The sequence below is a fragment of the Mytilus trossulus genome, chromosome 3, assembly GCF_036588685.1.
Source record: "Mytilus trossulus isolate FHL-02 chromosome 3, PNRI_Mtr1.1.1.hap1, whole genome shotgun sequence".
NCBI lineage: Eukaryota > Metazoa > Mollusca > Bivalvia > Mytilida > Mytilidae > Mytilus > Mytilus trossulus.
Window position 1 is genome coordinate 57,250,772 of NC_086375.1, and position 25,480 is coordinate 57,276,251.

The 25,480-nt window shown below is 31.9% G+C and overlaps 3 protein-coding genes across 6 annotated transcripts; 2 read left to right on the forward strand and 1 right to left on the reverse strand.

The window, feature by feature from the left end:
* Nucleotides 1-1,430: 1,430 nt before the first annotated feature.
* Nucleotides 1,431-8,737, forward strand: LOC134711940 (uncharacterized). The gene is made up of 4 exons (XM_063572962.1): nt 1,431-1,653; nt 6,602-6,778; nt 7,396-7,530; nt 8,124-8,737. Exons 1-4 carry the CDS (start codon nt 1,560-1,562, stop codon nt 8,312-8,314), a joined length of 597 nt encoding a protein of 198 aa, XP_063429032.1. The 5' UTR covers nt 1,431-1,559; the 3' UTR covers nt 8,315-8,737.
* A 1,586-nt stretch (nt 8,738-10,323) lies between these two features.
* Nucleotides 10,324-12,714, reverse strand: LOC134709576 (ADP-ribosylation factor 1-like). Its single transcript, XM_063569741.1, has 4 exons — nt 12,594-12,714; nt 12,019-12,195; nt 11,542-11,676; nt 10,324-10,934 (listed from the first exon to the last, which is right to left on the reverse strand). Exons 1-4 carry the CDS (start codon nt 12,685-12,687, stop codon nt 10,774-10,776), a joined length of 567 nt encoding a protein of 188 aa, XP_063425811.1. The 5' UTR covers nt 12,688-12,714; the 3' UTR covers nt 10,324-10,773.
* Nucleotides 12,715-13,757: 1,043 nt separating this feature from the next.
* On the forward strand, nt 13,758-24,219 carry LOC134711941 (uncharacterized). Of its 4 annotated transcripts, XM_063572965.1 has the most exons (5): nt 13,758-13,912; nt 15,275-15,451; nt 16,278-16,412; nt 17,679-17,848; nt 20,434-20,536. In XM_063572965.1, exons 1-4 carry the CDS (start codon nt 13,822-13,824, stop codon nt 17,822-17,824), a joined length of 549 nt encoding a protein of 182 aa, XP_063429035.1. In that variant the 5' UTR covers nt 13,758-13,821; the 3' UTR covers nt 17,825-17,848; nt 20,434-20,536. The 4 variants fall into 4 exon arrangements, with proteins under 4 accessions (XP_063429035.1, XP_063429034.1, XP_063429036.1 ...); XM_063572964.1 differs by lacking the exon at nt 20,434-20,536 and having other exon boundaries at nt 17,679-18,100; XM_063572966.1 differs by lacking the exons at nt 13,758-13,912; nt 20,434-20,536 and adding an exon at nt 14,483-14,621 and having other exon boundaries at nt 17,679-18,100.
* Nucleotides 24,220-25,480: the final 1,261 nt, after the last annotated feature.

Genomic DNA, 25,480 nt, shown 5'->3' on the forward strand with positions numbered 1-25,480 from the left:
AAATATTTTTATAATGGAGAGTCAACAGTTAAATGTTTCAACTTGTTTGAATTTACAGTAAACTTTGATAGTTTTATTAAAATCTGAATATTTTATATGAACTCCTATGCAAGTGCATTTTGAGGCCTAAAATTGGGCCAAAGAAGTGCGGGATCGGAACGGCAACATAGATCTAGGTAGTTATACATTTCAGAGTAGTTTTATTTTTTACTTTCTAATTACCGATATACGAAGTGCAACCTCATTATTGTTTTATCTTGGATCATGGGGAAAAGGTTATACTGAGAACTCCCCAAAAGCACAGAAGCAGGCCAGCCTTATTTTGCAGCAGTGGATAGTTGTCTCATTGACAATCATACCACATATCCTTTTTTTCATAAAAACTGATAATATAAAATAAGTCGCAAAGCAACTCCAAATTGGTTCAATGAATTTCAACTCACATTCCCACAATGTGACAAGATATGTTTCTCTTGTTTTCAATTGTCTTCCTTTGAATTTTTATAAAATAAAATAGTAATTATATTAACAATTACATGTATTATAAATTGGCTTTATTTTTATTTTATTTTTACGCCTACTTTTAAGTTTGCAGAAATGTTAATGAGATTCTTCACGATGATACCTTGAAATTAGTCACTTTGCCTTGTTTATATTTACTCATTGTTAAACAAAAAAAAAATCTGTCAAGAAAAATATATTAAGTACCGAACATATCTATATGTGTTGGGGTGTTTTTTATTCTCACTAGAAAAACAATTTGTCGACAGTACTTATTATTCTAAAACATAATCATTTTTTAATGACATATAGAAACAAGATTTTTTTTTAGACTCAATGTAGTGTATATAAAGGCAACAGTAGTATACCGCTGTTCAAACTCATAAATCCATGGACAAAAACAATATTGGGGTAACAAACTAAAACTGAGGGAAACTCACTAAATATAAGAGGAGAACAACGACACAACATTAAAATGTAACACACACAGAAACGGACTAAGCATTAGACAAAATCCTTTGAGAATAACAAATATAACATCAAAACCAAATACATGAATTTGGGATAGATAAGTACCGTGACATATTTCCCTAATTTTAAATCGAAACAAACAATTTTTTTTCACAAAATATTCATTTTAAGAATATTTCGATTGAACACTTCAAATCCTTTCCTCTTCTCTGTATTTTTTTGAAGTGCTTGATAATAACTAACATAAAACACATTAACTATTCACAAAATCCAATCATGACATTGGTCATGTTTTACTTGTATGACTAATCACTTTGGAAGCTTGTAGAATGATATTATTCTAGGAAGGAAATAAGTATAAGTATATAACAACCAATCCTATTATGTTTCTAAATCTAAATAAAGTATAAGTTAAAAGACAACCCCAATTATCTATATTTGTTCAGACTCGACGTATCAGCATGGCTACACCGTTATGACGAAAACCTGTGTGGTCAAATCTATATATATATAATATTAAGTACTGATACTCATTAACAAAAATAGTATGATTTCATTTGAAGAGGTGGACGATATATCTAGAAAAAATGGGACAGCAAATATCAAAGTTATATACACTAGTTTCAGGATTATCACGTTCAGTGGCAGCGAATATTGTGATGCTGGGTTTGGATGCATCAGGTAGACTTTTATTTATAATTTAAAATAAACAACAAACCTATTGTTAATTTTCCATTTTTAGATGGTCATGTTCCTTTGGCACCATCTTACGGTGTTTATATTTCACAACTTGTTCGCTATGCCCGTGTCTGTTGTGACGTTTTTGGAAAATGACGCAGTCATTGTTCCATTACTGCCGACCTGAACTTCATTACATTTCTCTGCCTACCGCGCTTGGTTTCGTATTTACTACTTCCCATACAAACTGGAATCTGCTTGTGTTATCATTATGCATGATCATTGTGTAGTAATCAGCCAGGAACCAGTTTACACTCGGTTTCATATTTACTATTTTAAAAACTAACTGGTTTCTGCTTGTATTCCACTACACTCGAACAAAGTGTTGTAGTTTGACGGGAACCAGTTTAGAATTTGTAAACTACAAAACGTAATCGGTTATTGTTCATTCCGTTTTGGTGTTTCATACCGACTTATATGGTTTGAATAAGCTTAAGACCCTAAAACATTAATGTGATAGGTATATTAAAGACTGTTTTACAAAAGGATTGAACTGTTTTACATTCAAAGTCGTACTATAGTGATATCTGTCATGTACGGATTTCCACTCTCACCGGTTAAGTTCTTCTTTTACACGTGCTTTTGAAACTTCCTGTTTAAACATCGCAAGTTTTAAAATTGTTTTTTGAGTGAATTAAACTTATTTTAACAATCATGAAGCGTTTCAGAATCATTTTAAAGCAGTTTCTTCTTCTCTTTGATGATGGAAAATACGTTTTCTCAAGAAAATACCGCAAACGATCGCAGAGGAATTGAAACGTACAAGTCAAGTCGGCACCTGGTTAAATTGGCATCTAGTCAAACCGGCACCTATTTGACGTCAAGTCGGCATCCAATAATATTTGTTATAACATTTTCTATTCAATTAATTAATTACTGTTACCAAGTACATAGTGAATATGTTGTTGTGTATTTAGGTAAACAACGAAACGAAAGTGAATATGTTGTTGTGTATAAAGGTTAAACAACGAAGCCCAAGCTGTTGTTTGAACAATTAGACAATTATTAAAATAAAATGGAAAACTATGAGTCCCTTTCAATAAATCAAACTTTCATGCCAAACAATTAGCAAATTTAAGGTGTTTTTTCAGTAAAGTTTAAACAGCATTAAACCAACCATCCTGTAAAATGCTCAACTGGTTAAAATAATGCAGAAAAATATCCAATATCTCATGTATAAGTCCAAATAATTATGACGGCTGGCAAGGCTATTTTTTTTTCTGGGACGACGTTCGTAGGAAGGCGTTCCAGAATGAAATTAAAAAAGCCTTGCCAGACGTAATAATTATTTGGACTACTCATATATATATATATCATTAAAAATACACCACTGTGAAAAAAGTCATTTAGTTGAGAAAAATAAATATATACAAAATGTACATGAACACCCAAAAATGTGAAAGTTTTTAACTCTTTTTGCTTAAATACTGAAAAAAAATCTGGCAACCCCTTCTTATTTTTACTCTTTTTGCTTAAAATACTGTTGAAAATATATATTTAACAAAGTGACGAATTGACTATATCAGGTGTCGATTTTAACCAGGTGCTGATTTGTCCAGGTGCCAATTTAACTAGGTGCCGGTTTGACTAGAATTCTTTGACAAATGTTTGAAATTATCTGAGTTTCATTAGACCTTTAACAAAAAGATTATTTACTTAATATTTTGTGGGAGAAGGGGGTTCAGACTATGTGGTATCAGGTCTGCGCCCAATACATTTTCGCACCCTACACGTTCGCACATTCGCACCCAAGGTCCGTTCGCACTCTACTCATTCGCGCCCAATTTTAATTCGAATTCAAGTTGAATAATTGGAAAATCATGGTTGTTGTTTGAAATTGCTTTGGTGTAAATACTGAATGTATTTATAGCTTGGTATGAGTAAAACATTGAAGATTTTAAAGGAAAAACACAAAAGATATGTTTTTAACAGCTTGGTCCCTTTGATCTGAAACAACGAAACAATAAAACATAGAAACCAAAATATAGCAATCCACTAATATAACCAAAACATGATAAAATTTATTCAACACACAGAAAAAAACATAGTCAGAATCTCACTTCATTTTGAAACAAGTCAATGAAACAAAGGTATAGCAATACACTTACCAAAACATGAATAAGAGTTATTCAACACAAAATAAAACGTTGACAAAATACCACTTTATTTAGAAAGGATTATTATTATTTTTAACAAAACGCTATCCAAAACATGATTAAGATTTATTCAACACAAAAAAAAAATGCTGTCTCACTTTATTTTGAGACAATGACAACAATTATACTTATAAGAAAACACTTGCTTACAGAGTTATTAAACACAAAACCAATTAAGATTGGGTGCGAACATGTAGGGTGTGAAAGTGAAAGGGGGTGAACATGAGTGGGCACAAACGTGAATGGAAGCGAACGGACCCGGATTCAGACTATGTACCAGTGAGAAATATACAAGCCTTTCTACGGTATTTATTTGTACAATTCAGGTAGTCTTGACCTATTCATTTGTCTTAAAAAACCAGCCAGTTGTCACCTTCACTTCACACACACACACATATACGAATATCAATTATATGCTTACGATACATGTTGCATTGTTAAACTAATTCCGGTATGTGAAAATCAAGACTTGCATAAAAACTATCCCCATATTAGAGACAGTGGCGTCATTTTTCTTCAAAGCTTTCAGCTCTTTCATTGATTTTAACGAACGCAACCTATGTATTACTGGTAAATTATTAAACCAGGGATATCGTTATCACACATTACTTAAAAGCTTTGAAGAAAGCTAAGAAATTTATCCTGTAGAACTTACTTTAAATAAAGCTAATGATAACAATGACCACTGCCCTTTCTTCGATCTTGATATCTATATCATAAACGGGAAGCTTAATACAAAAATTTATGATAAAAGAGATGATTTTTCATTTCCTATTGTTAATTATCCATTTTTAGATGGTGACGTTCCCTTGTCACCATCTTATGGTGTTTATATATCTCAACTTGTACGATTCGCTCGTGTATGTAACAACGTATTAGATTTTAGCGAGAGAAATTTATGTATTACTGAAAAATTATTACACCAGGTTTTTCGATATCACAAACTGGTCAAAACATTTACTAAATTTTATCACCGGTATAAGGAAATAATTTATAAATATAACTCAACATGCAGACATCTTATACGTTCAGGTATTTCACATCCAATTTTTTATGGAAATATTCTTTATAAAGCACAAACATGTCAGTATTCTCCTCAGAAACTAACACAACCTTTAAATAGACTTATTAAAAGGGGATATAGTTACGATACCGTTGTCAGGTCATTAAAGATTGCATATTTTGGCTTTAACATTGATTCACTGATAGGGTCTTTGCATCGGAACTAAACACATTTATTTCTAAAAAAAAACAGTTGTTTGCATGACACGGGTTATGTTCTTCTCATATATTTTATGATAGTATGATACTAAACCCCTAACGGGAGGGATTGTACCTGATATTCATATGATGAAGACATACTCTTTCAATCAGTTTAATTGAGGTCTGGAGCTGGCATGTCAGTTAACTGCTAGTAGTCTGTTGTTATTTATGTATTATTGTCATTTTATTTATTTTCTTTTGTTACATCTTTTGACATCGGACTCGGACTTCTCTTGAACTGAATTTTAATGTGCGTATTGTTATTCTTTTACTTTTCTACATTGGCTAGAGGTATAGGGGGAGGGTTGAGATCTCATAAACATGTTTAACCCCGCCGCAATTTTGCGCCTGTCCCAAGTCAGGAGCCTCTGGCCTTTGTTAGTCTTGTATGATTTCAAATTTTAGTTTCTTGTGAATAATTCGGAGTTTAGTATGACGTCCATTATCACTGTACTATTATGCATATTTTTAGGGGCCAGCTGAAGGACACCTACGGGTGCGGGAATTCTCGCTACATTGAAACCCCAATGGTTGCCTTCGGCTGTTGTTTGCTCTATGGTCGGGTGGTTGTCGCTTTGACATATTCACCATTTCCTTTCTCAATTTTATTTGCTAAATTTTTCCATAGATATAAAGATTTGGTTTCGAAGTTTGGTTGTACATGTAGAAAACTTATTTCAAACTGGATAGCACATCCTCATTTTTACGGAAATGTTGTTAACCGTGCCCGGAAATTTAGAAATGATCCATGTAAACTTGTCGCTCCTTTAAATAAACTTATTCTAAAAGGTCACCTATTCAACACTGTAATAAGATCATTGAATATTGTTTTTATTGGTATAAATATTGATTTTGTTATCAGTAGATTAAAGGCTAACTTACTATTACTAGTATGTTATATACATATACATATTCATGGATCTACACTCTGTCGATACCTGTAACTTGGCATTGCACAAGGTCTTGTTTTTCTCTGGCTGTTAATGACGTCTTTACACTAAATCCATTGGATGGTGGATGTGAACGGATTGATTGTTTAGTCTTAGATGCATGATTTTTTTATTAGTTGTTAGTGGCTTTGACCTAGCTGTTAGATAACTGCGAGTTATCTCAGATCTGTTCCTTGTGTCTTGTTGTGTCGGGATGTATAAGTACCTTGCCACGTCTAATGGGATCCCGCTGACATGTTTAACGCCGCCACATTATTGATGTATGAGCCTGTCCCAAGTCAGGAGCCTGTAAATTCAGTGGTTGTCGTTTGTTTATGTGTTACATATTTGTTTTTCGTTCATTTTTTTACATAAATAAGGTAGTTAGTTTTCTCGTTTGAATTGTTTTACATTGTCTTATCGGGGCCTTTTATAGCTGACTATACGGTATGGGCTTTGCTCATTGTTGAAGGCCGTACAGTGACCTATACTAGTAGTCAGTTCTCAATAGAATGTTACACTTTTCTTTAACATGATTTTCAGGAAAAACAACTATACTGTACAAGATCAAACTAAATGAAACCGTTAAAACAATACCTACTGTAGGATTTAATGTAGAAACAGTGGGGCCAATCAAAGGTATCAGCTTAACAGTATGGGACATTGGTGGTCAAGAAAAAATCAGACGGTTATGGCAGCACTACTTGAAAAATACAGACGGTAAAACTCTTAAAATTTTTAAATTGAGAGAAAACGAATAAGTAGTTCAATATATAGTTCATAAGATAAGATTAATATCCAAATCCATAGTAAGAACTGTGACCGCTTCAACTAAAATGTCGACAAAAAAGAGGGTTACCTATATTTGAGACAAAACCTGAATAATATACATTAACAATTTACATTTAATAAAAAAAGAATAAAATAGGTTAAAATGAAGTTTAAAAATCAAATGGCTTGAAAATGGAATCATTTATGTTTCTGGTGACTATAAGACGGAAATAAACTGAGATATAGACTTAAAAAATCATTAAAATGAAACGGAAGATTTAAAAACAAATAAATCGAACAAGCTATCTACTAAAAAGAAAAGGTTTACTCATATACAGGGCTTTACTAACAAACTAACAAACAAACAAACATATATCCGATCTGAAATATATGAAAATAACGAACAACTCTTGAAAGTGAGATAGGCACTCCATGAAGAACGTGAAGCTAGAGGTTATGTATGAGTTGTGTTTTTAACTGATAATTATTTGAAGTACAATAATCAATTGCCAATGAAAAAAAAATAGTGTGGGAAAAGATTATTTTCATTTTAATTTATTTTACAGGACTTATTTACGTTGTTGACAGTAATGACAAAGACCGATTATGCGAAGCCAGAGAAGAACTTTATAGTATATTGAATAGTGCGAATATGAGAAATGTGCCAGTGGTTGTTATAGCAAACAAACAAGATATGCCTGGTATGCTCATATTTGATGAAAAAATTATTTATATCGACAAAAGAAAAAATGGAGTAAGAATATGGAAATTATTGATTATTTCTGTCAAATTTATTCTATTTTTCGCAGGGAACGGGGCATATATATTTTGTTACTGTAAAATATACTATAAAAATGTAAAAACAAAAGCCAAACACATACATATGTAATACAATTTTACATGCCGATCGTAAAAAAATATGTTCGAATAAATCATACATTTCAACGACAACATTCTGATTTCTCTGTTTTCCCAGTTTTGAACTTTCCTAATACCAATGAACCACTTATCAAATCAAAATAAATACAAAATCGAATTCGAAAGTCATTCAGAAAAAAACACAGTTACTTACATAAGCACATTTAAAATGATGAATGCGCATTCATTACTTGACAAATAAACACACAATCGGCGTGCTGACCACATTATATAGCATTGATTTCATTTGTCTTCGTTTATGTATGAATTACATTGATATAATTGCTCATTGTTATTAATAGTATTTACTTTGAAAGCAAAAAAAGGTATTAGAACAATTTTATTTACTCATTTGTGTTATCCAATGTTATTGCAGATGCCTTGGATCCATCGACAGTTGCAGGTTATTTAAATTTAGATAGAATAAAAAAAAGAAAATGGAAAATCCAAGGAGCCTGTGCAAAAACAGGGTCTGGTTTATTTGAAAGCATGAAAGCAATGAGCGAGTTAATAAAAAGTTACAATAATGAGTGCGTATTAGAAGAAAACACAAATCAGTGTAAATGAACAATCCCCGCATGTAATGGTCGACACAGAGACCATAGATTAACAAATGTTCTTGCTGAATAAAAGACATGTGAGTATGAATGAACAGTCCGAATGTAATGACCAGCATAACGACGGTGATTACACCGAATCTTTCTTAATGAAAAGACAGATCAATATAAATGAACTGTGCAGACGTATTGAAAATCATAACAAAGATGATTTTAACGGTAGTTCTAATTGAAAAAAACCCAGATCTGTCACAAAATGAACAGTCCCTATGTAGTGGTCAGCGTAAAACTAATGAATCAACGAATGTTCTAACTGAAAAAAAACCCGGACTGTATATGTATATTATAGAATAACGATGCACAGAATATGTATTATACACAAACAAAGGGTAAAAGCTATTGCAAAAAAAAACTAAAAAAAAACCCAATAATAACCAGCTCGGCGCATCACAACAGATGATATGGTTTTGTTATTGATTTTTAAATAAAGATTAATGTGTTTTTTTCCTGTTTGCATGACACTGGAGATAATGAATTTATGGTTTTCTTAGATTCATCTTATAAGCAACAACTTAGCCAGAAAGTAATAAAAAACATATCTCTATTAAACAAGTTTGTCAGTTAATCTCATGACTTGGTTCAAGATTGGTATTTGAACATGAGGAATTTCTGTTGATATTGAAATATAGTCATGGTTTATATATTGGCAAATTAAATATTTTGTGATTATTGTTTTTACTAGAGTTTCTGTTGTTTGTAAAACAGACATTATTGATCTGAGTACTTGTTAAAATTATTAAATAAAGGCAACAGTAGTATACCGTTATTCAATAGTCATAAGTCGATTAAGAGAAAGCAATTCCGGGTCACAAACAAAAATCAAGGGAAACACATTATCTATAAGAGGATAAGAAACAAACAACAAAGACACTGAACTGCTACACAAACAAACGGAAACATACATAGAACGAACTATTTGATAACAACTGACATATTCTTGACATGGTAAAAGAAATTGTAATAAAATAAATGGTTTGTTGAACCTATTGTTATGACTAGCAAAATCTCTCGCACATATGGCAATGTTAAAATGTCGCTAAACAGTACGTTTGAAAAATAAGTGTTAATGTTTTGTCGTTGTTAGAGTTGTTTAATTTATCGAATTGTCCACACTGGTGTCGATTCAATCATAGGTGTATGAGGACAGGAATTTATGTTGAGAACCCATAGTCCCTCCCCCTGTTATTGATATAAATACCTGATTTTTAATATATATACCACTTATTTGTACATGATGTATGCCAATTTATGATGTATACCAATTTACCGTATTTTTACTCTAACTGTAATATCTATATTGTATTTTATTGAAGTCTGTCTCCACGAATTTTGACATTTTTACCTTGTATATAAAAAAGAAGATGTGGTATGTCTGATTGTTCTGCCTACAAATTGTTGTCAATATAATGAAATTCTATGCTACTGGTATATACGTGAGAGGTTAAGCTAGCTATCAAATCAGGGTTAACCCACCATTCCTTACATAAGGAAATGTCTGTACCAAGTCCGGAATATGTCAGTTGTATTCCACATCGTTTGGTGTGTTTGAGCTTTTGAATTTGGCAATTTAATAAAGGACTTTCCGTTTGAAATATCCCTTGGAGTTCGGTATTTTTGTTAATTACTTTCTGAACGCTTATATTCATGGTCCCCCTCTTCAACCGAACTTTGGAGGAAAATCCAAGAAACGTATATCAATTCACTGTATATAACAAATAATCACTACATGCTACTGACCATATATATATATATCCGTGTATTTATAACTATGTGTATACACTTCACTCAAGGAACTAACGTATAATAAATTTTATTAAACATAGTTATAAATATCTGATACTTTCCGGTTTGACCTTGCCTATACATACGTTATGTGACGTCTACTACATTGGTGATAACACAAATGTCGCAAAAATAGAAAAAAAAGTTTATTGCAATACAGAAATTGTGAATTAAGTAAAGTAATTTTGTGTAGCTTTATTTTCAGACATTTTTACATGTTATTTACATGTAAAAGTGAAACATAATATTTTCGTTGAATATGTAAAGCAAGTTTTAAATGTGATATCTTGAGTCTGTTTTAGTGCAGATTGTAAAACAAAAATACAGGTGCATTTCAAACGAAAAAGCATAAACACTTATATAGTTACTTAACTCTTTTTGCCTATGACTTAAAAGTTTATAAAAGCTGGTTTCTGGTCTACAGTCACACATGTTCATCCTTTTATAAAGAATTATTATTTTCTTTTTCTCAACAATTCATTGATCTACCAAATGCACATCGCGTATTAAGCCGTCCACAAACTTCCGATCTTAAAAGCAACTACCCTTTTCTGGATTTCGAATATACATGCATCATCTATATGTTATCTAGTTTTCTCTCGACTCATTTCCACATGATCTATCCTATTATCTAGTTTCTCTTTGACGTATTTTCATCATTTCACTAATTCCTTTCATGGCTTCATAAACGCCATCTCCAGTTATACCACAGGTTCCTATTATGTCCCACATTCTGTCCAAGTCATACAGATGCAGACTTGTTGAAATATCAGAAATAGGCATCGTTTCTAAAATAAATAATTTAAACTGTTATCTATGTATCTTAATAGTAAAAACAACAACAAAAACAACAAGAGTTACACGTATCTTGAATAAACAACAAAAACAAAAAATACTTTAAAATGCACTAAGTTTGTATTGTAAAGTTTAACAAGCGTATACGTAAGTGCTGTTTAAAATGTGATCAAAACATAATGTGTAGTCAGAAATAAAAATATACGGGAAATAAGTTATTTGTAATATTTATCCCTATTGAAATTCATATCTTATTTCTGATTTCTTTATAATTTTGTATTCTCGTTAAATAAATACGGAAGATGAGTGTATTGCAGTAAATAAGATTACTACCCCCTCTTGTTCTATAGACATAATTTCATATACGTTTTGTACAATACGAATTTAGAAAACTAATATAATATCCAATGTTGTTTATTTGTCCACAGTTCACTTTCTAAATTACACTTAATTGTTTTGAATATTTTGTGTGCATGTGTTGCAGCTGATCATTGTTTGTTTATAAAGTAATATCTAGTATATTATAGCATATGACAAAACACCGATGTTGACTCTTATTTGAATGTTGTTGGTTTTCTTTTATATATTTGTAAAAATTACCGGGAAGATCTTGCTTGTTTGCCATTACCATTAAAGGAACACCTGTTAATATCTTTTTACTCAGAATGATATTTAGTTCCATAGAAGCTTCTGCTAATGTTTCCTTGTTGGTACTATCAACTACAAACACTATACCTGAATATATTTATACGATTCAAAATTAATACATGGTTGCAGATTCAATCATTTCAAATGAAATAAGCAAAGGGGAAAAAAGGCGAAGATACCAAAGGAATATTCAAATGCATAAGCGTAATGAAGTTCTTTCTTTTCATCAACTCAACAAAATTATCGGATAACTGGAAAATTACTGATTTTTTATTTATTTAAAATGAAATACTAATATTTATTTTCTTTCAATCTTGATGCTATCGAACTTATTGTATAGGTCTTCGGTAGACTGAATTTAACTCTTGTTATATTTGTATTATAGGTAAAAGGATCCTATGCAAAATGTTCGAAAATTTATTGATTTACCTTTAGATACACTGAAATAATGTTCCCACATACACCGTAACTCTCTAGGTCCACCAACGTCCCATGCTGTAATGTGGACATTTTTACCAACCTTTGCTGTAAGTATGGGCATTCCTAGCTGGGAAATATTCTTCAAGCTGGATTGCAAACCCATACCTCGCATAATGGTTGTTTTACCTGTCGAAAAAATATATTTAATGTAAATCGAATGATAAATAACTACAGTTGTGTAGTTCAACCTTTTTAGATTTGGGTGTAGTATAGGGATAAAATTGAGAATGGAAATGGGGAATGTGTCAAAGAGACAACAAACCAATCATAGAACAGACATCATCAGAAGGTCACCAACAGGTCTTCTCGCTCGGGCACAGACTCCATAATGTAGTATATTATAAGAGCACAAACCTAAAGCACGGGGAGGCACTATATTGTCTCCACACGACAGTAAAGACCATAGGAGAATATATCTGATGACACTATTCCAGTAACATGTGTCATGTGTTCTGAAGTTGGGAGATACCATTGGCTTGAAATAATTTGTTAATTATGATACTTTTGCTATAAATTAATCTTACCCGCATTGTGTAATCCAATCACTATTAAATGAGTTTTGTCCAACTCTGAAAAGTGTGAGAATAATTCATCAACTTTCGAGGACTTTCCACCCATGCGTTTCAGAACATTACTGAAATAAAAGACGATGAAATGAAACACATATAAAGAATAACTGTCAATATTTATTTCTTATCCAGACAGCTAGATATTAAAAGTGTCAAGAAATTATATCTAATGTTAAGACAAAAGGAAAAATATAATTTGATTAAAACAGGTGAAGTAAATACAACGTCAACTGAAAAGATATTGTAAACCATTTGATAACAAAAATTTCCGCAGGCACTTGAAAAAGCATGGAGTTTATACAGTTGCAATTTGGCCAACATCACGAGAATGGTACTGATGAACAAACACGATTCATGAAGCATGCTGGTAGGTTGTATATGCATCATTTGAGTCTCAAACCGTACGTATTCAGGGGCGGATCCAGCCATTTAAAAAAGGGGGGTTCCAATTACATGTCCCAATTCAATTGCATTGATCGTCCCAAAAAGGGGGTCCCAAACCCCGGAATCCCCCCTCTGGATCCGCGCCTGGTATTAGAATAACACTGAATAACGCTTCACTACACATATAGCCTTATGACACCTTCGGCTATCGACAGCGGACTTTGATAAATTATTTAATTTAAGTAGACTTATATTCAGCTTTGCAACTTGTAGAAATGGTGACAAAGATTAAAATGTTGTCCTTCTCAAGAAAGTTTTATGATGTATCATCTAATATTATAAATCAAGAAAACTTGCAACCGAATGACTGTAAAGGAAAGGAAGGAAAAGTTTCGAAAACAGTCACTTAAATGATATTTCTCCAGTCCAAATATATCTTTACATTATTCAATCGTTTACAAAATATGTGCTTTAAATTTTCGAAGGGGACAGGGTGGTGTTTTCCGTGACTAAAAAGGATGGAATATTCTGCCAATAGTGTCTTTTAAAAAACTGATTCCAATTCCTTTTACGTTAGCAGTTATCCAAGCAAAACACTACAATCGATACTTTGTGAGAATACTCCTCTATTTTGTCAAGCTATTTAAATTTAAACATATGAACGTTGTAACTATGTATTTATAAATATAGTTATTGTATCATTTCTATTTTTAGAATTAAAATAGATCCGTCAGTTATACCATGTTAGACGTTTTTGTTTGCTTTGTATGCCAAAAAGATTCATTACCATTGATATACCATGGGATCAATGTTGTCTAAATCATATTGGTTTCCTTCTTTACGGGAACCTGTTTCATACAAAATAGTAATGCTTGGCTTAGACGGTGGAGGTAAGGACATTACCGGTTCTGTTTGTTTAAGCCATTAGTATTTAATATTGAAAGCTATGTGTATATGTGTATATAACCAGAAGAAAAGTGACTTCACGAACTTGTACAATAATTCTCAAAGTGCTTTAGATGAACTCTCGTTTTAAATTGAATATATATATATATATATGAACTCTCATTTTAAATTGAATATTTCTCATTTTAGTCTTTTAAAGTTGAACATTTCTTGTTTTAAAAGTGTCTTTGATTTTAAATATTTCAAATAAACAGAGATTATAGAGTTACTATTTTACAACTTAATCCGATGGCTGTCACAAGTGTGGGAGATAATACATGTATCTAGCACTTGAACTACAAAAGCAATTTTCGCTATTTTATAAAGTTTAGCCGGAGGACAATAATCATATTATATTACATAATATTGGGTAAGTATATTTATATTTTATAAGAACCTTTTATAATTTTTTAATACCCTCATCTTTGATTTAATTTTTGTTTTGTAAACTGTTAATGCTGGGGCAGTCTTCCCCTATCTTTAGAACTGTAAACTTGTGTTATCAAATTTGTATATATATACTATACGGTCTTGTGTTGAAAGCAACATTGTGTCGATTATAGACCTACAGACTTTAATGTAACCCGTGCCGAAGTTCACGGACTAATACCGGAATTTCACGGGGTTATATGTACAAGTCCATAACACTCCTAAGTAAGCATTTGAAAAGGACTTTGGAATGTTCAAAATATGCTGTAATCGATCTGAAGGTCTAAATCATTTTTAGTTTCTTTATTTTGGTATACCGTTGTCCTTCCGTCTGTGGTCAACACTTAGGACAATATGTCTTGACAAATTTTCATGAACATTTGGGGAATTGCTTATATCTATTGAGGTAAGCCACCATTAGAGTTTTTTTTTATTACTCTTCAGATTTTACGCATCCGAGTTGTAGGTTGTAAGATATTATTCATACGGGCGCTCAAGGTACAACTCTTGAATAAAATTTGTAATTCTAGGTTAAAAGTTTATGTTTTTGTTTTATTGTTTTGTTTTTTTCAAGGATTTGTATAGTTAGATCCTTGGTTTTTCAATCAAGCCGAACATTTCCTGAAATTTTGTCAGTTTGACCTTTTATAGCATACGTTATATATTTTGTTAATTGTTGAAGGCTACCTATAGTTGCTTACATTTACGTCATCTGGTCACGAGTTGATAGTTGCCTTTTTGGGAACCATACCAAATCTTCTTATTTTAATATCAAAATCAATGACATTCTTTTTGTTCACAGAAAAAAAATGTCTATTTCATCAACATTTCATACATCAGAAGAGACAGTAAACAAATATTTTTGTATTTGCTTGTAGGAAAAACGGCAATCTTATATAAGATGAAATACAACAGAAATGTCCAGACAATATCAACGATTGGATTTAATGTTGAAACTATTACTCCAGTTGAAGGGATCAATTTTACAGTATGGGACATCTCCTTTCAGGAAAAAATGATTCCTTTGTGGGTACATTACTTTACAAACACAGAAGGTATGTCTATTTTTGACATTTTTGTCTATTATATCTATATGTTTTATTCACACATCGTTGTTGATATAGTGGAATTTCACGCGACTGTCATACAAGTGAGAGGTATAGCTAGCCATAAATCTACAATATTCTACATAAGAAAATGCCTGTACCAAGTCAGGAATATGACAGTTATTATCTATTCGTTTGATGTGATTGAGGTTTTGATTTTTCCATTTAATTACGGGCTTTCCGTTTTGAATTTTCCTCGGAGTTCAGTATTTTTGTGATTTTTCTTTTTAGGTATTTGTATTCTGGCTCAATTGAGTTTGTGTAGGATTCTTACGCAAAACTGTACACTTTCCGTATCAGGAAACAATATATTTTTTGTAAAATGTATGTCTGAGATCTATGTAAACACTCTGAATTGTAAAACTAACCAACTACATAGAGATATGATTTCACTGAATAAATTCCCTGGTTATCAAGTGACTAATTCACAGGGATACTCGGCCAACTGCTGTTGAGTAATTTGTCAAAATAGCAACGAAAAGTGCAATACAGATATTATTTTAGGAAAACAAAGATAAGAAAAAAGGATTCTTACTCAATGGTTCATTCTGGTAACTTCAAATCTTTAAGGAATGTCGTGTCACACTTATTTTTGGTAATTCTGGATAACTTAAATTGTTAACACTTAATATGAACAGTTCAAATACTATTTATTACTAGGAAGATTACATGTATCAAACTGTAAATGATAGGAAGCTTTACCTTGACTTGAATGGTTTATTTCAGATTGTCATTTTAATCTTTGATGTTTACTGATCTGAAGTTTATTTTGTAGGTATTATATACGTTGTTGATAGCAATGATGGAGATAGACTGAATGAAGCGAGAGAGATATTGCATCGTATACCTAACTTTGAAATATTGAAAGAAGTACCACTGGTTGTTATGGCTAATAAACAGGACCTTCCTAGTTAGTATCTTATATCTATAAAGTTATTTGTCTATGTAAAATACCATTTAAATGTACACGATGTACATATAATTCTATTACTTAGTTATCTTTTAAGAGACTTTGTAAACACACTTCACCATTAACGTCCCAAACTTTCTCGTAATTTAATATATAAACGCCTAAATTTTATTGTGTACATGTATCGTTATTTGTAACGATCCAGCGCCCTCGTGGGGAAAATCGTTGACTATTATTCAGACGTTTTATATATATATACGTAGTTTTCAATTTAGACTCGTATATATATATATATATATATATACGAATAAAATTACTTTTACAAAAACTAAATTTGCATTTTAAATATGATTAATCTACGTTTTTATAAAAAGAAATGCATTAAAAATAATACATGAATAAAATACATTTTCAAGAATATTGAAACTAAATTAGCATGCCAAAATTTAACTGATTTTGAATCAAGGTTTCAAATTAAAGACATTTCTTTTGTACACACATTAATGAAACATGTGCATACCTGGTGATATCTTATAAGCATTAAACTCTACATAGATACACTTATGCCTACTTCAAGTGCGAAATATCCTAGGTTCTTATCTCTGGCTTGTTGAAAACCAAAGACTTTAAAATTTGTAATTGCTTCTTATCAAGCACACACTTTACATTTTAAAGTAAAAGCTAAGAATGATCGATTCAGAGTAAAAATAAAAGAATGACTTCCTAGTGTCAGACTTTTTTATAGAGAAAACTACGTTTAAAATCGATTCCCAGGCGGGTCAAACCAAAAGCAAACCAATCTATAGAAACTGAGAATCTACAACGCCATCAAAAACTGAGGATTCTCTCAGGTGGTTCGAAAGATTGTTCATGTCAAGTACAAATTCTGTGAAAGCTGTACTCTCCATCCCTATACAATAAAGTTATTTTTAAGGGTTATTTCTATGTTTTAAACAACCTATGCACATAGTTGTTAATTTGTGGTATCCTATTGTCATACAAGTGAGAGATCAAGCTAGCTATAAAGAAATACTTAATACACCAGTTTCTTAAAAAAATCCTGTACAAAGTCAGAAATATGACAGTCGTGTTCAATTCGTTAGATGTGTTTCCGCTTTTGATTTTGTCATTTAATAAAGGTTTTCCGTTTTCAATTTTCTTTGGAGTTCGTTATTTTTGTTATTCAATTTTTTGACAGACAATAAAAATGTTACTCTGTTCCAAATTCAACAAGAGTTCATCAACTTCATTATTTACTTTTTACAGATGCCATTTGTCCATCAGAAATTGCAAATGTTTTGAATTTGCATGAAGTGAGGGACAGACGTTGGTTTATAAACGGTACAAGTGCCCCAACCGGGAATGGACTAAATGACAGCATGATAGCAATGGTAGAAGCCATCAGGAAATAACCGGATGTGTGTTTGACATTAAAGGTGACCGTAATTGATCCACAACGATATAAGTAATCAAATATACTAAAACTAACATGATAGTCACTCAGAACACATCACTAAAGCCAATGATGAACTAAATGCCTACAAATGCCGCTGAAAGAATCAAACAACAAAAATCCTAAATTGAAAACAAACTGGACGAATGAATGGACCTGTAGATAACAAACGGGATAGCACATCCTATGTTACGGAGATGTTGTACACAGAGCTCAGAAATGTAGATACGATCCGGGTAATCTTATCTATCCTTTAAATACACTTATTAAAATGAACACTAAATCAACACTTTACTTGAATCTTTGAGTATTTTGTTTCATTGGTACAGATATTGGTTTTATTGTCAGTAAATTGAATCCAAACGAATATTTATTATTATTATATAGGCGCACATTCACGTTTCAACAATCTTCCAATACCTGTTTTTTTTAAATTGTATAAGGTTATGTTTTCCCCTGACTGTTACTGATGTCTTAACACTAAACCCATAGGATGTTGGATGTTGATATTTTAGTCCAAGATTCATTTTCTACAATTATAATTGGCGTTTAAATACTAAATAACGATGCTATTTGTATTTTGCAATACAGAAATACGTTATTTTAATGTGGCGTAAAACACTCACTAATCGATCAATCAATATATTAATTATAAGGAACGTCACTGAAACCTTTTACACGACTTTAGTCGGTATAACAACACTATTTGATTGCTTTACGTATTTGTTTTCAATAATATAAAAAAGAAGATGTGGTATGATTGCCAATGAGACAACTATCCACAAAATACCCAAATGACACAAACATTAACAACTATAGGTCACCGTACGGCCTTCAACAATGAGCACAGTCCATACCGCATAGTCAGCTATAAAAAGCCCCGATAAGACAATGTAAAACAATTCAAACGAGAAAACTAACGGCCTTATTCGTGTAAAAAAATGAACGAAAAATAAATATGTAACACATAAACAAACGACAACCACTAAATTACAGGCTACATATTAGAAGATATGAAGGGATTTACTGTGGATAACAACATATACATTTAAAAAAAAAAAATATGAGTATTGTTTTTCCGTTCAAGCAGATTTATGGGAAATGTATTCAAATTGCATTAGTAGTACGTTTTCTGACGAATGGCCGAATATAAACACTTCTCAAAAACACCAATCCAGAGAATATGCCGTGTCTATGAGTTTTCGATTTATCAACTAATAAATATTATACACCGAGAAAATGTTTAAAAAATGTAACAGAAAAAAACCCAGACTTTATAAAGCATGGACCCCAAGCGCTTTTCTGTGATTTACCTTCATCAGGAACTCTAAAAGCCGAATGTTTGAATGACAAGTGTCTGAAGGATCCAAAACAGCTATATGACCAAATAGGACCGACAAATAATAGCCAAATCAATCTAAGGTAACATTCCCTTATGGAGTGGAAACCATAGTTTCTTTCTATATATTTGTTTATTTTATCAAGAATAATTTAAGATAGAAATGTTATAGACTAAATCACGTCAGCATCAAGTAACTGACTAATATTCAGCTGACGATAAATTCAGGGGCTGATAGTGCACAGCAGAAAAATCGACTAAGTGCTGTAAAAAATGAAAACAACATTTCATAGATTTTATGCATCTGACGCGCTATCCTGGATTTACCTTCACCAGGAATATAAGTGATAACGGCGAAAACACCATGACAACTCCACCGTTACCCCTCCAAATAAAAAAGATGTATTGGGGTGTATAGATAATCCAGCCTGCTGAATATCTGAAAAACTCCTAACATCAGCGCTCAAAATGTTCAGAAATAACTTATAACATGAAAATTAACTAAATTATTCAATGAATAGTCTGGAATATTTATCATAATTATATATAAGGTATAATAATCAAACAATCAAAGTGACCTCTTAGAAGCGCCCTATTCGGGAACACTATTAGCGGGTTGACAATCTGTCATTGGATATTGATGTATTCGAAGAGCCATAATTGTATGTTAAACGTATTGTTTAGAGATTTTTGAATCTCCGAACCAAATGTAAAGATAATTAGACAAAATTTATCATAAAATGCATATGCGTTTATGATTAATTTTGTAAAAAACGATAGGCAACAGACAACTAGTTATTTTTACTGAAGGCTGATGCTGATTATTTGTAACGTTCGCACCTTTAGCGATATATGGACAAATAAGGAAACTGAGTATCTGTATAAATACACAATAAATCATTATGAATTAAACTTTATACCTCCAATAGGAAGAGATCATTCATAATTGAAGATTTTACATCCTGAAAGTATTATAACATATTTAACAAACATAAAAAAATACGTTTTACATAAATAGTTCAGATGATAATATGAAGTATGGGAATTTGTTCATCAAAAAAGAATTTTTTTAAAGGGTCAAACCCTTTGACGATTCTTCTGCTTGGTTTAGATGATGCAGGTAATATTTTAAACATAGTCACAATACTTCAATCAGTCTGAACTGAACCAAATATTTCAACAACTACTATGCATTAATAATTGAACTAAAAGACTTATCATAATTACAGGGAAAACGACATTGTTGTACAAGATTCAAAATAGAAACAGTGTGACGATGCCAACTATCGGATTTAACATTAACACAATACACCCACTGAAGGGCGTTCATTTTAATTTGCTTGACATTGGTGGTGGGGAAAAAGTAAAAGTAACATGGAAGCAGTATTATAGAGATGCAGCGGGTGAGTGCCTTATGATGGATTGTTTTCAAAACTACGTATTTTATCAAATTCGTTTTAGAAGTCAATTCAATTTTTGAACAGCGGTATACTACTGTTGCCTTTATTTCGGAACGATTCATTAAATCATCAATCAAATAAAATGTACACTGCATACGACACTAAAAGTCGATGACTTACAGGTGAAATTCGACTTTCAAAGACTGTTCCAAATGTTTGTTGACTCCGAAATAACTTGCTTTGCCACTGTTCAAGGTTGCAACGATACTCTTGTAATACCTGCTCAGAAGTAAACGAAACTATTTTTTTTTTGCATCTTAACACATTAAAATTGAATCTATTTAGTTTGTTACAGGTATTTTATTTGTCGTTGACAGCAGTGATAAAGGGAGACTACAGGAGGCGAAAGAAGCCCTACACCTGTACATAGTGAACTGTGAAACAGCGGCAAATATTCCAATAGGAATCCTAGCTAATAAACAGGATGTTCAAAGTATGTCAGTTTTATTGAGTAAAGCATTTGATGTTTTCATTAGTGAGTTTAAAATGGACATGGTAGCCAAAGGACATATTTTGCCAATAACCCGCCACCCCACCCCACCCCTACCCCCAACCCATGTATGGAAAAACTGCACATGTTTCATCATTTTGTATGTTTAAACTGAATTGGTTTAGAAAAAAAAACCAACAAAAAACATCATAAATTTCTGGCGTCCGGAGTTCTTTTCTGGATTAACCTACATCCGGAATGCTCAAAGACTAATATTGTTAACAACATAGATGTATAAAAACAGAGACAAATTGAATTGGAGCTATATGAACACATGGACATAAAGGAAATAACCAAATACGGTCAACTTTGCCTGAGGGAGTTGAAACTTTAGTTCTCTATAATTGATAAATTTATAAACGGATAATCTTAGAAAGGTTTGTGATAAATTTTGCCAGTACCAAAGTACTGACGATTGAGCTGATGATAACTCGGTAACTGATAGTTCACCAGAGTTGGTATCGACCAAGTGCAATACATACAAATAGAAACAACACTCTATAATTCCATACGTCCAAAGCGCTTTTCTGAATTTACTTCCTCCAGGCACACACAAAGGCAAATATTTGAAAGACAAGTGTGTATAATAACTGAAACAGTTGAAGAGCTGTATGACAAAAAAAGGACCAAAAGAAAAAGCCAAATCCATCCTAATATGTTTTAATTTAGTTACGCTTACTTAAATACCTCTAACGATGCACTTACTTGTCGTAAAATGTAGCTATAAATGTAATTTAATCATCTTAAAAGAAGAAGCAATTCAATCATTTTAATGCAGTTTTAACAGATTTAAAGAAGTCCGTTAAGGTTCAGCATAACCTTTTGGCTAATATGGCCGTATTTACACCACAAATTTTACTCTGAGTACAGACAAAACTATGCACCTGCAAAAGTTTTAAGGTATGGCAGGAACTAGATATATAGATTTTAAATGCATTTTTGTTTTACTGGATTTTGCTTTCCAGTTTTTTTCGTTCCTGCAGAAGGTGCCAAAATAAACTAAGTTGGGAAAGAGGTTTGAGAATCTCCCTCATATAATGCATGTTGTGAGTAGTGTTCATTTAAATGGACAATAGATGGACAATAGACATCTGCAGACAATATGTGATTTAAACTGTGAAACTGAGTGGACCGTATCAAATGAAACTCGGGTGTTTGTTTATTTTGTCATCCTCTGCAGACTGGAAAAAACTGGACATCAAAATCCAGGTAAGTTACTAATTTTTTGAAACGTATACTTCATATAACTGTTGTATATCTAGTTCCTGCCATGCATTAAAACATTCCTAGTTGTACCGCTTTGTTTGTACTCATAGTAAATTTTAAGGTGTAAACACGGCCATATTTTTCAATTCCTTATGATGAACCTTAAGCCAAATAGACGAATCTTCAAAATATTTTTTTTAAAAAGAAGAAAAAAAAAGGGATAAATTTACTGGTCCACCGAACTTATTATATCTTATATGATAAAAAAAACCTTCCTTATTGACGCTATTTGTATAAAACATTGTAAGTGGTTTTCTGATTAATGGACTTTACAAAACAATGAACTGAAACTTATTGTAGTGGGAAGACGAAGAGTAAAAGTATTAAAATACAAGATATAGATGACTTCGTCGAACGAAGTAAGATATGACAATAACAAATTGACGTCTCCCAATTTAAATAAGGAAGCAATTGTTGTTGATTAATATAGGAAGATTGTCATAGTATCTACCTTATATAAGCTATTTCTTAACCTTCAGTAAACCTCTTTCGAATCTTTTGAAGACACGAGTTACGCATAAAATTGTTTTACACAAAAAATAATTTTTGAAGTATAATGATTCGTTTGTATCAAAGCAAACTAAGAACTCCTTTCTTTTCCAGATGCCCTTAATAAATCTAACATATCATGTGAACTGGGTTTACATCAGCTCACAAACAGAAAATGGTTCGTAAATGGCGTTAGTGCAAAAACAGGAGATGGATTACTTGAAAGCATGAAATTGATGTCAGATACAATAAAAAAGAAAAAATCGTCAAGATAATATAGTATGTGCGATAAATTGCTATATACAGTATGATTTAACAAGGCCAAAGATCATAGGATACTGAGGACAAATTTAAAATTCTTCATTGAAAGCAACTTGTGACATAACGATGTTGATATACGAAAAGACAAAATACAGCTACTTATATTTTCTATTGAACATAACGTAACAATCAAATAGAAGAACGTAGCTCGTCGATGTTGTTTGAACCTATTATTATTATATACCAAGTTTACTCATCTGTAGAGTAAATGGAATGTAATATGTTTTTGTTCTATAAAAATGAAGTGTTTCCTTAAAGTCATACTCGGAGTTTAGTATTTTTGTGTTTTTACTTTTTTTGAAACCAGTGAGTTGTGAAAAATAATGTTTATCCAATTCTTGAACCAATTCATGTATATATCATAAACTTATAGTTCTGTGCACGATTTTGCCATTTTTTACCCAAATAGATATGGATAATCGCAATCTTTTTCTCTCTCTGTCTGTTATGATTTAACAAATATGGCTGCTCATTAAATACCGCGTTTTAAAGCCGAAGTTTGCCGATTGTCACCTTATAGTAAACACATAACAAAAACCATGGGCATTGAGCACGTGTTTAACATGTACAATCAGATAATTGTTTATTTTAATGACAGATCCATGCGTATTGCGATCACCGGATTTTACGAGAAGGGTTACGCTCAGGTCAATATGCATACCACGGTGGGTATGGTTGTCCTGCGAGAGAACGTACTGTTCTGGTGATTTGGTCCTGACGGGTGCTGGTGGGTCCTGATTCTGTGCTGGTGGGTTTGTTTACATTGTATCAGAACGGCAATAAAACGACTGTTTTGTTGCTTAATTTTTCTCTGAAGTGTCATAAGTACCATGCAAAGTATATTACAACAATATTATATTGCAAAAGTCGTGCAAGTTCGTCAAACGGAATTGTCCTGACGCTGTGCTGGTGATAAGAAAAACGGTCCTGGTTCTGTGCTCCTATGTCCTGGTTCTGTGCTTTTATATTTTAGTTAAAAGTGGCATATATTCAAGATCATTGATGCTGTACTGTTATTGACTTACTAGCTGTTGTCTGCTAGTTTGAAATTGACATTGGTGTGAATCAGTTTACTGTTATTATGAGAGAAAAAATACCCCTATTTTTTAATTATTTTTGTTTAACTAACTGTAATCTTATTTATTGGCCTGTTAATGGAACCCTTCTTGCCCCATTTTAAGATAAGAAAATATGCTTACGATTTTCTTGATTACGATCATTTTGCAAGATCACCAAAATACGTTGTAATTTATACAATACTTATATAAAGTAGATGATGTGGTATGTTTATTGTCAATGGACAAATTTCCATAAGAAACCAAAGGAAGTATGTGTTAACAACCATACGTCATCGTACGACCTTCAACAATAACCCATAAAATAAAAATGTAAAAGGTTTTGTATAAAAATGGAGAGCAAAAATATAGAACAAAGGACTTTCTGAGCGTTTGAATAATGTCTTTAGCAGCTTAAAACACATTTGTTTGTGAACAATTGAGTGCTGACTTTAAGAATGACAATAGTATTGCGGGTTTGGTTGGGTTATTTTTTTTTGGGGGGGATGGGGATAAGTTAGAGCGAGGTTACAGTGAAAGCTTGGAATAGTTTCCCGTAAGATTTAAAAGTTGTATTGTAAAAGAAAAATGTATCTTATAGCTATTAGGAATCACTTGATGTAAGATTTCTCCAACACATTTTTTTTTGTCTAAACGGTTATCAGGTGGGTTTTTTTTCCGAAAGTTCTATAGAACACTAAAAAAATCACTATTTTATGAAAGGGCAGGCTAGAATATGTCAGAGAATGAAGACGAGATAACATAGAGACCACTAATAAGATTAAGATTTCTTAGCTTTTTCCATTTCAAAATAAATATATTTGATAAAGAATTACGGGGGAGGAAGTGAACAATGTGTCCTTCTTTTCTATATATAAATATTTTTCATGAATAAAAATAAAATGTGCCTTGATTATAATTAAAAATGAGTAAATTGAAAAAATACCCAACTAAAATACACTTTTATTTTAATATTGGTAATACCACTAAGCTTTTAAGTTTATTTTTTTTTTCTGCATTTTTTTATATTCATAGAATTATTATGTTAAAATGTAGCCTTAATTTATATTTAAAAAAAACTGAATCTAAAGCCAGATATATCAAACATTTTTGTTTCCATCTATCCGTTTTCCGGACTTTAACAATCAACAATAACACGACTGGAAAGTAAAATGCGTACTCGGCTGTCTGTAAT